General features: G+C 38.6%; 2 protein-coding genes across 2 annotated transcripts in view; one reads left to right on the top strand and one right to left on the bottom strand.

Moving 5' to 3' along the window:
- The window catches only part of LOC135467181 (uncharacterized), a 55,211-nt gene extending 53,418 nt beyond the window's left edge, over positions 1-1,793 (bottom strand). Inside the window, exon 1 of the mRNA XM_064744947.1 lies at positions 1,755-1,793. The gene's annotated coding sequence lies outside the window, so the exon portion shown is untranslated. The remainder of the gene's footprint in view (positions 1-1,754) is intronic.
- A 136-nt stretch (positions 1,794-1,929) lies between these two features.
- Positions 1,930-8,338, top strand: LOC135468509 (mitochondrial import inner membrane translocase subunit Tim9-like). The gene is made up of 4 exons (XM_064746796.1): positions 1,930-2,019; positions 4,253-4,304; positions 6,762-6,857; positions 7,394-8,338. Exons 2-4 carry the CDS (start codon positions 4,260-4,262, stop codon positions 7,520-7,522), a joined length of 270 nt encoding a protein of 89 aa, XP_064602866.1. The 5' UTR covers positions 1,930-2,019; positions 4,253-4,259; the 3' UTR covers positions 7,523-8,338.
- The last annotated feature ends 5,740 nt before the right edge of the window (positions 8,339-14,078 follow it).

Below are 14,078 nucleotides of genomic sequence, written 5' to 3' on the forward strand. Positions count from 1 at the left end.
TTGAGCACCTACACCTATGTTCACAAGGAAAGAGCCCGCAGAATTTGAGCACCTACACCTATGTTCACATGGAAAGAGCCAGCATCTATAACAGCCCCAGACCAAGATAGTAAGTCATTACTGATGAACAGTATCTATAGTATGGATAATCAAGTTGTAGCCAAGAAATTGGCTGTGAATGTTAAACAATGGGTCAGCCAAGTCTAGTTCACAGCAGAGAGAATGCCCACAGTATTTTATTTATTCATTCGATTGGTGTTTTATGCCGTACTCAAGAATATTTCACTTATGCAATGGCGGCCAGCATTATGGTGGGAGGAAACCGGGCAGAGCCCGGGGGAAACCCAGGACCACCCGCAGGTTGCTGAGAGACATTCCTATGTACGGCCGAAGAGGAAGCCAGCATGAACTCACAGCCACCGCATTGATCAGAGGCTCCTGCGTCATTATGCTGCGCTAACCCACTGAGCCCCACGCCCACAGTAAAATTCCTGTGTGGGCACAGAACCTTCTGACGAGCATGTCGGTGGAACGAAAATATGAGTAAAAACTTATTTTGTCATGAGCAAAAGTGTGGTGAGTTACGTTTTTCGATGGCTCTGTGGTCTTCTGGGCAATTTTCACCTCATTCTGTGGCGAATATAAGTATGCGAGTGATGATTAAATAATATTTCACTTTTGTACCTTACTCACAACTGTCATGAGAGCGACATTTTACAGGTCAAGCTGTTGCTACATATGCAAACCCATGTTTCCTCTTTGTGAAATATCAAATCACTGTCAAAGTGTCAATTTCTTATCACTATAAAAGCATGTGGCACTTCAGCTTTTCCATGGGGGTTTAGGGGATGTTTGTTTGGTGTGGCCATATGCATGAACATTTATACTTAATTGGTTTGGGAGATGCTTGTTCGGTTTGAGAGCTGCTTATTTCATTCTGGAGATGTACTTTTGGCAATGTTTGCCTTCCATACGTTTTCGGTATAAAAATGACCAAATTGATCAGAGCAGAAGCCGATTTCGGTCTAATAAAAGTGATATCCCCATGGCTTGGGGTTGCTGATTGAAAAATGTCAGGTAAGAAAAGCTACAGGGGTTCTAAGTGCGGTTAGGAAAATACTCAGTGATTTGGGATGGGACCTCTGTTCAACGTTGTATCGTTAGCAAACTACATCTGACTCATTAGGCTATTGCGAACTCTATGGGGCTATGTTTATGTACATGTAGAAACATGGAGAGGGAGAGGGGTAGCGGAAAACCACTTCAGAAAACAGTATGATGACAACAGCACACTGAGAACCGAAGAACGCAGGGTAAGTCAATGCTTGCATATAGGGTTATGTTTCTACATAACCATGGCCATTGACTAGGCCTATATAGAGCTACATGTAGGCTATTGGGTCTGCAGAAAGCTTTGCTGATGTGGTAGCTACACAGTTACAGTGTCAGTAGGGTGCACATGTCGCCCGAGCCATGGATGACAGCGGTTTCCGTGTCTCAGATAACATGACCATTCTCAGACCGCATTTTCCGGCCAAGCAAGTTGAAACCACGAAGATCGTACGGTATTACAAGTTGTACGACATGTTTCGGCTTCACAGGAGTAAAGTAAAGGCACGTTGGATAAGATATACTACATATATGTGGGTAGAGGAAACTACCATTTTTGTAAATGACTTCTCACATCCTACTTTCGATTTCAAATTTTAGTCATTGGCTGTCGAAAAAGAAGGAATAAAAGAAGAATGTTTCACCACCACACAAGATTTAGTCCACTTCGACTTCCAACATCCCGCCTCAGCTGTCAACAACAACAAACACCTCCTACGACGCTCGCTATCTTCCTTGTGATTGGTGGAATTGTTTTGCGACAACGTACTGAGCCAATCAAACAGTGTTTTACATTTACAGCTACGCCATTCCACTTTCTGGTAGAATGCAACACCATGCTGCTGATTTCGTGTTGTGACTTGCCGGTGGTGCGAACATTTCTCGTCTGCTTTTCACGGTGATCTGACAGTAAGCTTAAGCCAACTACACGTGATTGTTTGACACATGAACAAGCGCTAAAGAGACACAACCCAAACAGGCTGCCTATGCAATAAACACATAGTACTGCAAATTAATCTAACTGAAATAGGCCTGAGTGGCAGTCAAAATTTTTAAACATCACACCGAGTCATAAACGTTGAGGTCTATTTTAAACAATTTCTGATATTTTAACTCCTAATTGAACTAACCGAGTCCATATAGATGGACTAAAAGTAGGAGTGGGGTATCTATCGTCCTAGCTAGATTACGTCACAGCAATCTAGGATGATTCCACCAAGTGGTACAATTATTAACTTCACATGTAAATTTCTACACGTACATATCTAATTATACAGCGTGTATTTAAAAGTGGTAAACCAATTACCGTAGTAATTCCATCTTACATTATCGTGATCAGATCTGTAAAGATTTATGACCCTTGTATCTTACTTCTAAAGATTACTGGGATAGAGCCTATGATGCATACGAGTTCTCGGGAGGTCCACACGGGGCGCTAGCGCATATACAAAAAGCTGGGGTTAGAATCGTGGCGACACATTGCCTTAGCGCATGAGTGTTGGGCGAATGGGGTGTATTCTAACCCCAACTGCAGGTATATGTATGAGCGCCCCCATGCAGAGACAGTGAGAACTTGTATCCATCATAGGCCCTATAACCAAGTAGCACCTCTGGCTGATTGTTAAATACTATCAACATAGATATACACTATCTGTGTTACTCCTTTCTGTGATCAAATCTGTAAAGATTTGTCTCTTACATCTAAAGATTACTAGAATAAAGGAAATGTACATATAGCAACTTAACACTATCACAACTATCTTTAGAAGGTCACTGTTTAGTGAGACAAACTTCTAAATCATACCAAGGTACTAATATTATATCTACATACATACAAGTACTGGTACATGGAAATACAATTTATAACATTCATGTCTGCTTGAGAAGTGGTAGATCCAGGGTCAATCCTGGGTCGAGTGACAGGAAATGAAAACCCTGTTCAAAAGATTTATCATGATTGGGTGTCACAAGTTAGTGAAAATCAAAAGCGTTCAGTGCAGATAAATTTTAGATTTTGGATTGGTGGACACTTTGTGATATTTTTCCCTTAATACTTTCAACCTGGCAGCTGTCATAAGAAACGGTATTACACATTTTTGAGGTTTGATTTGTTTTAAACCCTTAATATACATGTGCATAGGGGCCTCCGTGGCAGACGGGCGTAGCATATCAGCATGGCGCAATGACCCAGAAGCCTCTTACCAATGGGTGGCTGTGAGTTCAAGTCCAGCTCAGGCTATCTTCGTCTCTGGCTGTACTTTTTAAGATGTGGCAGGAACCTGCGGATGGTCGTGGGTTTCCCCAGGCTGTGGCCGGTTTCCTCCTGTTATAATGCTGGCCGTTGTCGTATGAGTGAAATATAACACAGCATAAAACACGAATCAACCAAATAAATAAATAAATAAATACATGTGTCTATTGAGGAACAGTTTATTTTCACTGCATTTAGCAATTTATAAATGCAATCATTTTCTTGATGTTTACAGGTAAATACAGTAGATCTTATAAAAATCTAATCAGGCAATTATATATTATTATTTTGGCTTTTAAAACTCCAAGCTCAAATCACTGTTCAGATGATCAAGATCCGTACAGCAATTACCTACTGATGATTTGAATAGTACATAGTCACAGTTAATCATGATGTCCAAAACATAACATTGAAACGTGCACACGCGAAGAGTAGTTTCGGTACTGTCAGAAGCCAATGGTACTGTATTTGTGTGTCTGTTGTACATAACTCATTTTGGAAAACTGCTCGAAAATAATTCTGCCTCACAACATGTTGATGGATCAGATAAAAATCAGAACTCTAAAATAACTCAGGACAAATGTAATTTCTTGGCGCATACAAGCTATTGATATCAATTAAACAAATTATGCAGTTATCTTTATTTATATTTTATAGTAAACATTCATGGACATTATATTAACTCTCTACATTTGAGAGACCTTTTATAAATTGCTAAGTCTGAAACCTGGATGTGTAAAGTAATATCTTTATATTTATTTTTTGTCTCTAACTCTTAAATCAAATCTCATAATCTTGGAAACACCTTCCCTTCTAAACAGTACATTAGATATGTGATTTGTCATATTGGTTGAAAGTTTACCAAGTGTTCTTTCTCCATTTGCCTGGCAGTCTAGAGATGGCTCAGCCTCAGTCATTGGACACAGAAGCCACTGTGAAACAGGTTAGTGTAGTGGTATTGTAGCAGGTGTGTGAAAGACAGGTGAGTGTGAACAGGTGTATGTGAAACAAGCGAGTGTATAGGTTAATATGTCAGGTGTGTGTGAAACAAGAGAGTGTATAGGTTAATATCTTAGGTGTGTGTGAAACAGGTAAGTGTATAGGTATCATGTTAGGTGTGTGTGAAACAGGTGAGTGTGTATCCAGTCAGGTGCGTGTGCGTGAAACAAGTGTATTAGGTATCATGTCAGGTGTGCATGAAACAAGTGTATTAGGTATCACGTCAGGTGTGCTTGAAACAAGTGTATTAGGTATTATATCAGGTGTGTGAAACAGGTGAGTGTAAGTATCATGTCAGGTGTGTGTGAAACAAGTGAGTGTAGGTATCATGTCAGGTGTGTGTGAAACAGCTGAGTGTAGGTATCATGTCGTATATATGAAACAGTGACAGGTTCATATAAATCGTCATATTCCGTCCGTTGATTGAATAGAAAACTCAATAACTGTTTATAATTATTCAAATTGAGGGGGAGGGGGGTTGTTGAAAGAAATTTTACATAAACTCAGTTTGAACATATCCAAAGTTCCACGAAGCAGCCTGTTTGCGTTACAACTTATCTCCCTTCTGTGGAAATTTTAGATTTAAGAAGGCAATTTTTGGAAGCGGAGGGGCGTATGAAATCAAACATGAAACGTAGTAAGCTTCTTTAGTCTGTTAAATCGATCCTCGCAAATAATTTGACCTACTTTGGCCTCCGATCATTCTGTTTTTAACATTAGCCTTTTGCGAGTGACTGCATGTGAGCGCACAAGGTCTAACTGGTTTCCTACCCCTGATGTCCGGTGGCGCTAATATCTTCAGCTCCTTTCAAGGCAAGCACACAGTTAGCATCTAGGTTTCATTTTCGGGGGTCTGAAGTTTGATAAATGGATTTGAACATTGAAATTAAAATCTTCTTTGTCAGATATGAACATTAACCAGCGACATCGATTCGCTATAAAAGCGTGGTTTTTATTCACAGACTGAACGTGGAGAACTGTATCTGACAGGACTTCAGCCGTTCAGGCTGGTGAGATCCAGCAGTATTCATCGTGGAAAAAGAGACAACACACTGATCAATGTTTTTCATCTCTCTAAATATGTTGCCTCTCAATTTAAAGATCATTATAGTTAATACTCCATGGGGTAAATTACTATTTGTGGGTCTTTTTAATTTTCTCATTACCGTGGCTGATTTTCTGAGTAAATTTCAAATCAGATTTCGTTTTGAACTGCTCATGTTGATTGAAATCTTCGTTTATTTTGACAAGTAAGGCTAATATTTCAAGAGAATTTAGATAATTCAGAGCATTCATCTGGATGCACTATTCAGATTAGGTTCTAGTATACATGTAAGGTGTTGCATATATTTTGATTTTCTTAAATGTTTTTTTTTTCTTTAGATCATTTTTGACATGTCCTTTTACAGACTGAAAGTTACAAGATCACATATTCCATAAGCCACGAATGCATGACCATTCTGTCTTGATTCACGATTGAATATTTTCTAAAAGTGATTTTACACTTCACTGTGTCGGCATCCTGTAATACATATGATAATAACCGCAATGTGTGCCGATTGTCAGTTTGCAGTATCAGTTAGGAGGACGGCTTGAGTTTTTATATAGGCAGTGATAATTTCTTTAATCAATAAAGTATGGTATCATACAAAAATATTAAATTTTTTTGAACATGTCGAAACAAAAAAAAAAATCCATTTCAGCTGAAAGAAAAACTCAGTTTTGCCCAGAAAGTGTTGGTCAGTACGTGAAAAAATGATTTATATGAACCCCTGGAGTATAAATAGATGTTGTGTGGATGGGGAGTAGTTTCCCGAGGAGAGGCCAGCTTACAGCTGTTGTTGGGAATTTCTCCCCTACACATGTACCTTTAGTACTCTGATTGTGATACATGTATTCCACATACATTTATTTCACTCGAGTCATATTGACGTTGAATTCGAGGTCACTGAAAGGCCACGCATGAAGTAAAAATCATGTTACAAAGTTTCAGAGAAAACTTATTTCAAATTTCAAAAAACTTGGTATATATTATCCTCTACACTGAGGTTGCAAACTGGACAAACATTGGTCTGAAGATCTATGTTTTGCAGAAGTTGCAGGAAAATTGGTTGCTCACAGTTTCTCATTTGTTCCATGCATGTCGTATTGAAGTACCTGGAGAAGATCAAGGTCACCGAAAGGTCACTAATGTGCTAAAAATCTTCTTACAGGGTTTCCCAGTTATTGGTTCTGTCTTCACTGTTAAAGGTTGCGAACTGAACGAGTTTTGATGAACATGATGCAACGGTCAGGGTCATGCCAATGTTGAAACATCTGGAGGCTGCTTTTAATGATCAGTGTGTGACTATCATTTACAAATTTATTTTCTGATAACTTATGGAAGCCATTTTTCTTTCAGTTCAAGGAGTTCCTATTGTCATACAACAAACTTTCTGAGATGTGTTTTAATGACTGTGCTACTGATTTCACAACAAGAAAAGTTTTAGATTCAGAGGTAAGCGAGAATGTAGCCGTGCTTAGGTGTGGGGATGTTTTTTTTCTTTTTCAGTATTTTTTTTACTTTCTGCTTTTAAAAGTGAAACAATTATATATATGCTTGTTTCTTTAACTGGTAGACAGAGACAGGGTATAAATTCATAAATTAACATAATTACCCCAAGGTTGCATGGCCCAATGGGAGATTAGGTGTCAGTTGTGTTTAAGGCCATTATCAAGAATATTTCACTTCTGTGGCAAGAATCATAGTTTTTAGGCGAGGAAACTGAAAGTAACCAAGAGGAAATCAGCATGCCTCTGCACACAGGCAGACCAGCAGAAGCTGGAATTGAACATGCAACCGCAGAACCCACAACAGGCTTTGCCTCCAGTGAGTATAGAAAAATGACATTAAAAAAAATAAATAGAAAAGTTGGTTTTATCACAAACGGTGGTATAAAGTGTATAACTGTGTTCATCCGAAATGTAAGAAATGAAATCTTCAGTTAAATTGCCTAGGATGTTGGAATTGATTGTCTCTGTTTCTGTTCCTAGGATAAGTGTTCCCTGAACTGTATGGAGAAATATCTGAAGATGACTCAGCGGATTTCTCTGCGCTTTCAGGAGTACCAGCTCCAGCAGTCTGAGGGGGCAAGTGTCATGCCAGGGATGATGCAGAGGTAGAAGTGCCCCTTAGCAGCCTCATAGGTTCAGGTGGCACAGGTGTGCAGTGCTGTGTATAAGGAGAGCAGACAGCAGTTTGGGATAGGGAGCGACAGGCAGTGCTGGAGACAGTCAGTGTGACTATACTGCTGGAAAGGCTTCAGCATTCTACACAGTAGGATGTTTATTTTTTTTTTTTTGTGAGAATGGAGTACAAAAAGGAGGGAAGCATTCTTCTATGGAGTAATGAAATGAGCCTATATCATGTTTGTGAAAATAATGAGAACCTTTCTAGTAGGGAAGAAATTTGGGTTAGTTTTCTAATCATCAGCTGAGTACTGCTGTACTAACTGATCTATCAAGGCAGATGAAATTAGCTTGCTATTTTGTAGGAGACAGATTGTATGCAAGCTGTAAGTTCCAGCCTCGTAAAAATAATAACAATAACAAGAAAAAACAGAACGATTACAATAGGGATCGCGTTCGGAGAGAAAATATATTTAAAAGTGAGAGTCTGTGTTTGTTATATTTGCTACTGTAATTCTTCAGTGTTTTTGTACATTTACCAGGTGTGTCTTAAAGGGATTCATAATCGACGCTGATTGGCTGACAATGGAGATTGGGTTTCCTGGGTTAAACCATGCAACTTTAGTTCCACATGAAATTTAGCTTAGCCTAAGCATAGCTTGGACTTGCCTCTCTCTCACACCAGTCAATATCCCTTTAAGGCCTACTTTGAAAGCTCTTATTCTCTCTCCATTGTGACAGCTGATCTTCATGTTGCATGATTTTGTAATCCAGTGTCATCACAGAAATTAAAGTGTTAATTATGATTTGTATGCTGCTTCCATGCATGCCCTTGTATATAGGGAAAGGAGGGTTCGATGGCTTGGTGGTTAGCTTGCTGGTACAGCACAATGACTCCAGAGCCTCTCACCAATGAGGTCGCTGTGAGTTCAAGTCTGTCTCTTAATGGCTTCCTCTCTGGCTACACATTAGTAGGTGGCAGTAACCTGTGGATACTCATGGGTTTACCCCAAGGTATGCCTCTTTTCTTCCCACCGTAATGGTGGCTTGTATACGTGAAATATTCTTGACTATGGCATAAAACACCCGTCACATAATTAAATGAATACATACATGTATATTGGTAAAGGTTGATGAGTTGTGTGACTGCACTATTTACATGTAGGCCTATGTCTTTGAAGTGTCAAAGACACTACAATGTAGAAATCCTCTGGAGCAAAACTGCATTTTCCATTGTGTAGATCATATATATAGTCACAGTGAAGTCCTACATACACATATCCTTACGCCCCTTCTTGTGGTATATTGGTTTTTATGTCAATACTGTAACGTAAGAACTGCTTCAGTGGGTATGATTTAAGGATATCGGGTAGTATTTTGATGATCAGCACCAGGCTTGACCACATTGTTATTTGTTCTGTCATGTCAAGGGTATCCTAAGGTTCAACAACCCTTGTTTTCATTATGATTTATGAACACTGAATTGGAGCATGTTGCTTCACCATAGCCAATTCCAGACAAACCCAAACTGAGTCGGCAAGAGTTAGGATTCAAACATCTGACCTCACTGGTCAGAGGCTAGTAGTACTAAGTAGGAGTGCATAAAGACAGTACTATGAACAGGATAAACGGTAGGGTTCAGTGTACATGTATGATTTGAGTGATAATGGTACTTTCATTATCAGTACTGAGCTGTCTCTGATCCGTATTGCAATACAAGGAATTGCCCTATTGATATTATTAAATCATTCTTCACTCAAAGGAGAGAGCTAAACCTGATCATTATCTGGAACATGATCCTGACTAACAGTAGCACAATCAAAAAGGCCCTTTTGTGCACTGCACAAACTCTTCATTTTGTGAAACAGGCTGTTCTACACAAATAGAGTCACAAACACAACACAAATTTACTGGTGATCCTCTTTAGCTTTACTGGTTTGTTTGTAGGTTGCTCATATGATGTTAGGTTTAAAGAAGAAAAAAACTTAAAAACATGAAAAAAAAAAAAAAAAAAGGCTGAAAAGAGCACATTTTTTTTCTATCTGGTGGTGCGTACTACATCATTTTGTGATTTTTCCACGCCATACACGTAAAGCCTGAAAACTGCAAAGCTGGCATAAGTCGCTGAGTATATCGCGTCCTCGATCTTTAACACCCTGTAATTTATGCTGGGGGTGTGTTGCCTCTCAACCAATGAGAGTCGTTAAAACTGCCGAGTTGTTCGTGTAAACTCGGAACCTATGTCGAACGTTCCGGTTTCCCGATCGTCAAGCGGAAAACGAACTGTACTGTTCGCTACCTTCTGGGAAGAAGAGTTCCATCGGAAATGTACGAACTGCACTTCGGCAGTTTCTGACAGCAAGTCTCCTCCTAACACAGAAGACTTTAGGACTAGTTCTTAGGCAAAATGGAATCGCCCACAGCAGATTTTGGCGCTGACTTTATTTATAATTTTATCAATTTGAGGTATGGCATGCACCTGCGAGGAAATGCAAACTCTTTTCAATGTTATTTGATTGATATTTAAATTTTCTTCTCCTTTAAAGAATTAGAATTGTCCCCTTGTAGTAATTGTAATGCATGTTTGTACAAGTATTTTAACATTGTTTTGATGTACTGGCTATCTATAAGAGCTGCACCTGCTTGCCTTCCTGGTCTTCAATTTGACATTTTACATGCCTACTGAATAACTGAAAGAATGCAAGTAATGTAGAAAAAGTCTAAAAGCTCAACACACTCAGCGAGTAAACCTTGTCAAATTTAACTCAGCAGATAACAGTAAATGAGCAGATCACAGTTCTTTCTACTGTCCTTGAACTTGAGAATAACATGGATGTGATTTTTGCAGGCCGATACTATTATCCGAGGTTTCTAGAGTATGGAATGTTTTCTGTGCTGTAAACGACTCCTTTAACTAACGCTGGACATTTGATTTCACAGCTTCCCTGGCTTCAGCACTGATTTATTTATGTGCAGACGAAATTGATCAGAGACTACCGGATCGAACAATAACTAAAACAAATGCCACAACAATTTGATTGCGTAATAAGGTCATTTTTTAAAAATGACATTTATTAAGTATTTAGTGACAGAAAAATAAAAAATGGAAATGAATTTAGTACATGTATTTTAAAACTTGGAAATGAAATGAAGTTAGAATCCGGAAAAGGTGGGGGCTAAAAATAGAGGCAAACTGAAGACAGAAATTTAAACCATCACACCCCCAAGTGAGAGGAGGGTGGGAAATTTCTTTCACCCAAACCACGTCTTGCCTCCCTGAGGGAACGCCGATCTAGAATTAAAGATTATGAAACGATAATTTGTCCAGACATAAAACACATTATAGCCTGCCTATAATTTGTGTTTATTTGTCTGATTGGTGTGGTTTTTTTTTTTTTGGTTTTTTTTTTTTTCATTAAGTCTGTGTAAGCTCTCAGCATGGGGTTCGCATGAAATACCATGTTTCGTAGAAGTTGTTACAGTATTGTTAGCCTATTATGTTGGATTGGCAGAGTGGTTTACTTGTAATGTTTTTGCCCGACTTTTAAGAGAGTCACACATGGACTGGGTGTATTTAAGATTGTTAATAAATGTCAGTAATCTAAAACGAGCCTTAGGTGCACACTCTGCTGAAATAGCACCAAAGTCTTTCAGACAAATTTTATTTATTCTGGTTGGCCACATACTGTTCTTGTGTACATGAAAAAATGTTTGCTCTGTATCTTGATTGTAAAACACACCCATGCGCATGGTGAAATTATCTTCGTAATGTCCACTGATACAGGGGTTGATTTAAGCCTGGGGATGTTTCATCTGCAAGATATTATAAAACTAGTGCATCCTGCATTTTGGTGCAGTTGTCTGCCAGTAACTATTACATGTTTCACTTTAAAAGAAGGCTGGTGGTGTGGCGCACTGCCAATGCTCCCCCTTCCAACACTTCTGGATTGTTTCTCAACTAGCTTGACCCATACACAGTATGCAGGTGACGATATATTCATGGTGCTACCCTTTTGTTCGTGAAGTTAGATGCCAATCGATATTCTGAAATAAGTTAAACGCTAGTGGCCAGTTCGATATTCAAGTTAAAATAGCTATATCAGGCTAATATCACCACCAAACTTGGAATGTTTGCACACACTCACTGCGCACACTTTTGTGACATCAGTTTTGGATTTGGTCACTAGAGGGCGAATCGGCAAGTGGCATCTGAAACTGGCACCAAACTTGGTACGTTTACACACACACATACTCCGTGCATACTTTCGTGACATTAGTTTTGGATTTATCGACAGGGGGTGAATTGGCAACTGGCACAAATTCAACAACAACGCCATCATGTTAATTTGCCAGGGGAACTTTTCTATGCATGAGCACAACTGAATTGCTTACAGCATATATTACTCCAAAATTGTTTTGAAACAGTAAGTAACATAACTGAAACATTAAGGTGACAAAATGTTTAGTCCAAATGTAAAGACAAGAAATATTTGGGAAAAACACGGGAAAAATTACCACGTGCTTTAGAGATCCAACTTTTTCCCGCCTTTCCCCGAGCAGAACGAGTTGTCATCAGGGGTAGATAACTCTCACTCAAATCATATATAGATGACCTGGTATTAAGGTATTGAATCATAGCGTGTTAAGCTGCAATATTTTCAAATAGCCCAAAAACAAAATTTATTTCCGTAAGCCGATATTTTATTCTTAAAACCAAAATTAAATGCTTATTGTAGGACACAATATGGGATTCATCTTAAAAATTAACATAATAGGAGCATTTAGTGGATGTGCTGTATTTATAAATTCATTCTGGGACATGTCATATTCCTATATTATGGAGAAAATAAAATCAGAAGAATTTATAATATCAGGATTTTTAAAGATGAAATTTTACTTTCTCACATGTATAGTTCAGAAATATGTACTTCATTGATATTTTGTATGTAAAACAAAAAAAAAAAGACAATGAAAGCACTATTAAGCCTAATTTGAACACTGGTACGTGAAATACCGGTATAGTAGAATGACCCAAATGTCAAGGTGGATTTCCTGTGCAAACCCAAGATTTAAGATGAGACTGACATCCAGTAGTTGGTCATTTTTATCTCTATTTAATTTTTATGGGTTATTAATTTCTGGATGGAAGAACATGCTGATTCATACTTAATCCGTTGGTCCCCATATTTACTCCATATTTACTGTTTCATAGACCTACGTGTACTTACCAACTTAGAATTGGTAACACGGCTACCAAAGAGCTCACGTGTATGAGACACAGGAATGCAAAACTTCCGTTCAATGCATAAAGAACTGAAATCGCGATTTTGGTAATTTACCTAATTAATATGCACACAGATCATCAGGGATGAACCACCCTTCTTGAGTGATTGTGCTTTATATGCATGTAAAACTTCAATACGTACAATACATTTAAGATACCAACCCTAACATTTTGTTTAAAAGTGGTTCTAACACACAATACACTAATTGCTGGCTTCCTCTACGGCCGTAAATGGGAAGGTCTATCAGCAACCTACGGATGGTCGTGGGTTTCCGCCGGGCTGTGCCCGGTTTCCTCCCACCATAATGCTGGCCGCCGTCGTATAGGTGAAATATTCTTGAGTACGGCGTAAAACACCAATCAAATAAACAAATAAATAAATAAACTAATTCAGGAATTCAGTAATTTACGGTACTTAATGTGTACACACGGAATCAACCACTTAATATGCCCCTCATGCTATTGTGCTCTACATGTTGCCAAACCCTTAACTCAATACCTGCAGTACCTTTTAAGACACCACCCCTAACATTTTGTTTAACATTGCTTTCTTTATTATTGGTTGAGGACGTTGGCGCTCGGGGTACGACATACACTACGCTTGTACTTTACAGAGGCTTGCTAAAAATGGCATAATTTACCTGGAACTTTGTATATTAATTTAGCGATAACCCTAGCTATTACCCATGTGACCAGTGGAACAGCACTGTATGGGATCACGTGAAAATGTCAGTCTCTTATGAGGCCTGCCAGAATCATGCAAACATGTCGGTCTCTTGTGAGACCAGCGAGAATCACGCGAACATGTCGGTCTCTTGGGAGGACCAGCCAGGATCACGCGAATATGTCGGTCTCTTGGGAGGCCAGCCAGGATCATGCGAACATCCCAGTCTCTTGTGAAGCCAGCCAGGATCACAGGAACGTCCTGCACCATGTACTGTCCTATATTAATCCACCGTTCTTGCATGAAAACTTGCATAAATATTGTCTGAAAAAGCTTTTAACGATAAGAAGCAAAATGTGCATCAACCCAACTTTATTCAACTTTGGGGTTTCTTTTCACAATTCTTCTTGTTTGATTCCTTTACATTTTAATCTCTAAAATCACTTTAATCTTGAAACAAATGAAGTCTACTGTACAAAAGTATATTTTGAAAATAAAAAATTGATATAATTATACTCTTATGACCCAGATATAGAATGCATATATATACATATATATATATATATATATATATATATATATATATATATATATATATATAT

Source organism: Liolophura sinensis, chromosome 6 (genome assembly GCF_032854445.1).
Source record: "Liolophura sinensis isolate JHLJ2023 chromosome 6, CUHK_Ljap_v2, whole genome shotgun sequence".
Classification (NCBI taxonomy): domain Eukaryota; kingdom Metazoa; phylum Mollusca; class Polyplacophora; order Chitonida; family Chitonidae; genus Liolophura; species Liolophura sinensis.

What these genes read in the sequence shown, in the direction of transcription:
- LOC135468509 (XM_064746796.1), top strand. Translation starts at nt 4,260, where the DNA reads ATGGCTCAGCCTCAGTCATTGGACACAGAAGCCACTGTGAAACAG. An exon ending in CAGAAGCCACTGTGAAACAG is followed by an intron (nt 4,305 to 6,761) that starts GTTAGTGTAGTG and finishes TTTTTCTTTCAG; the next exon opens with TTCAAGGAGTTCCTATTGTC. An exon ending in GAAAAGTTTTAGATTCAGAG is followed by an intron (nt 6,858 to 7,393) that starts GTAAGCGAGAAT and finishes TTCTGTTCCTAG; the next exon opens with GATAAGTGTTCCCTGAACTG.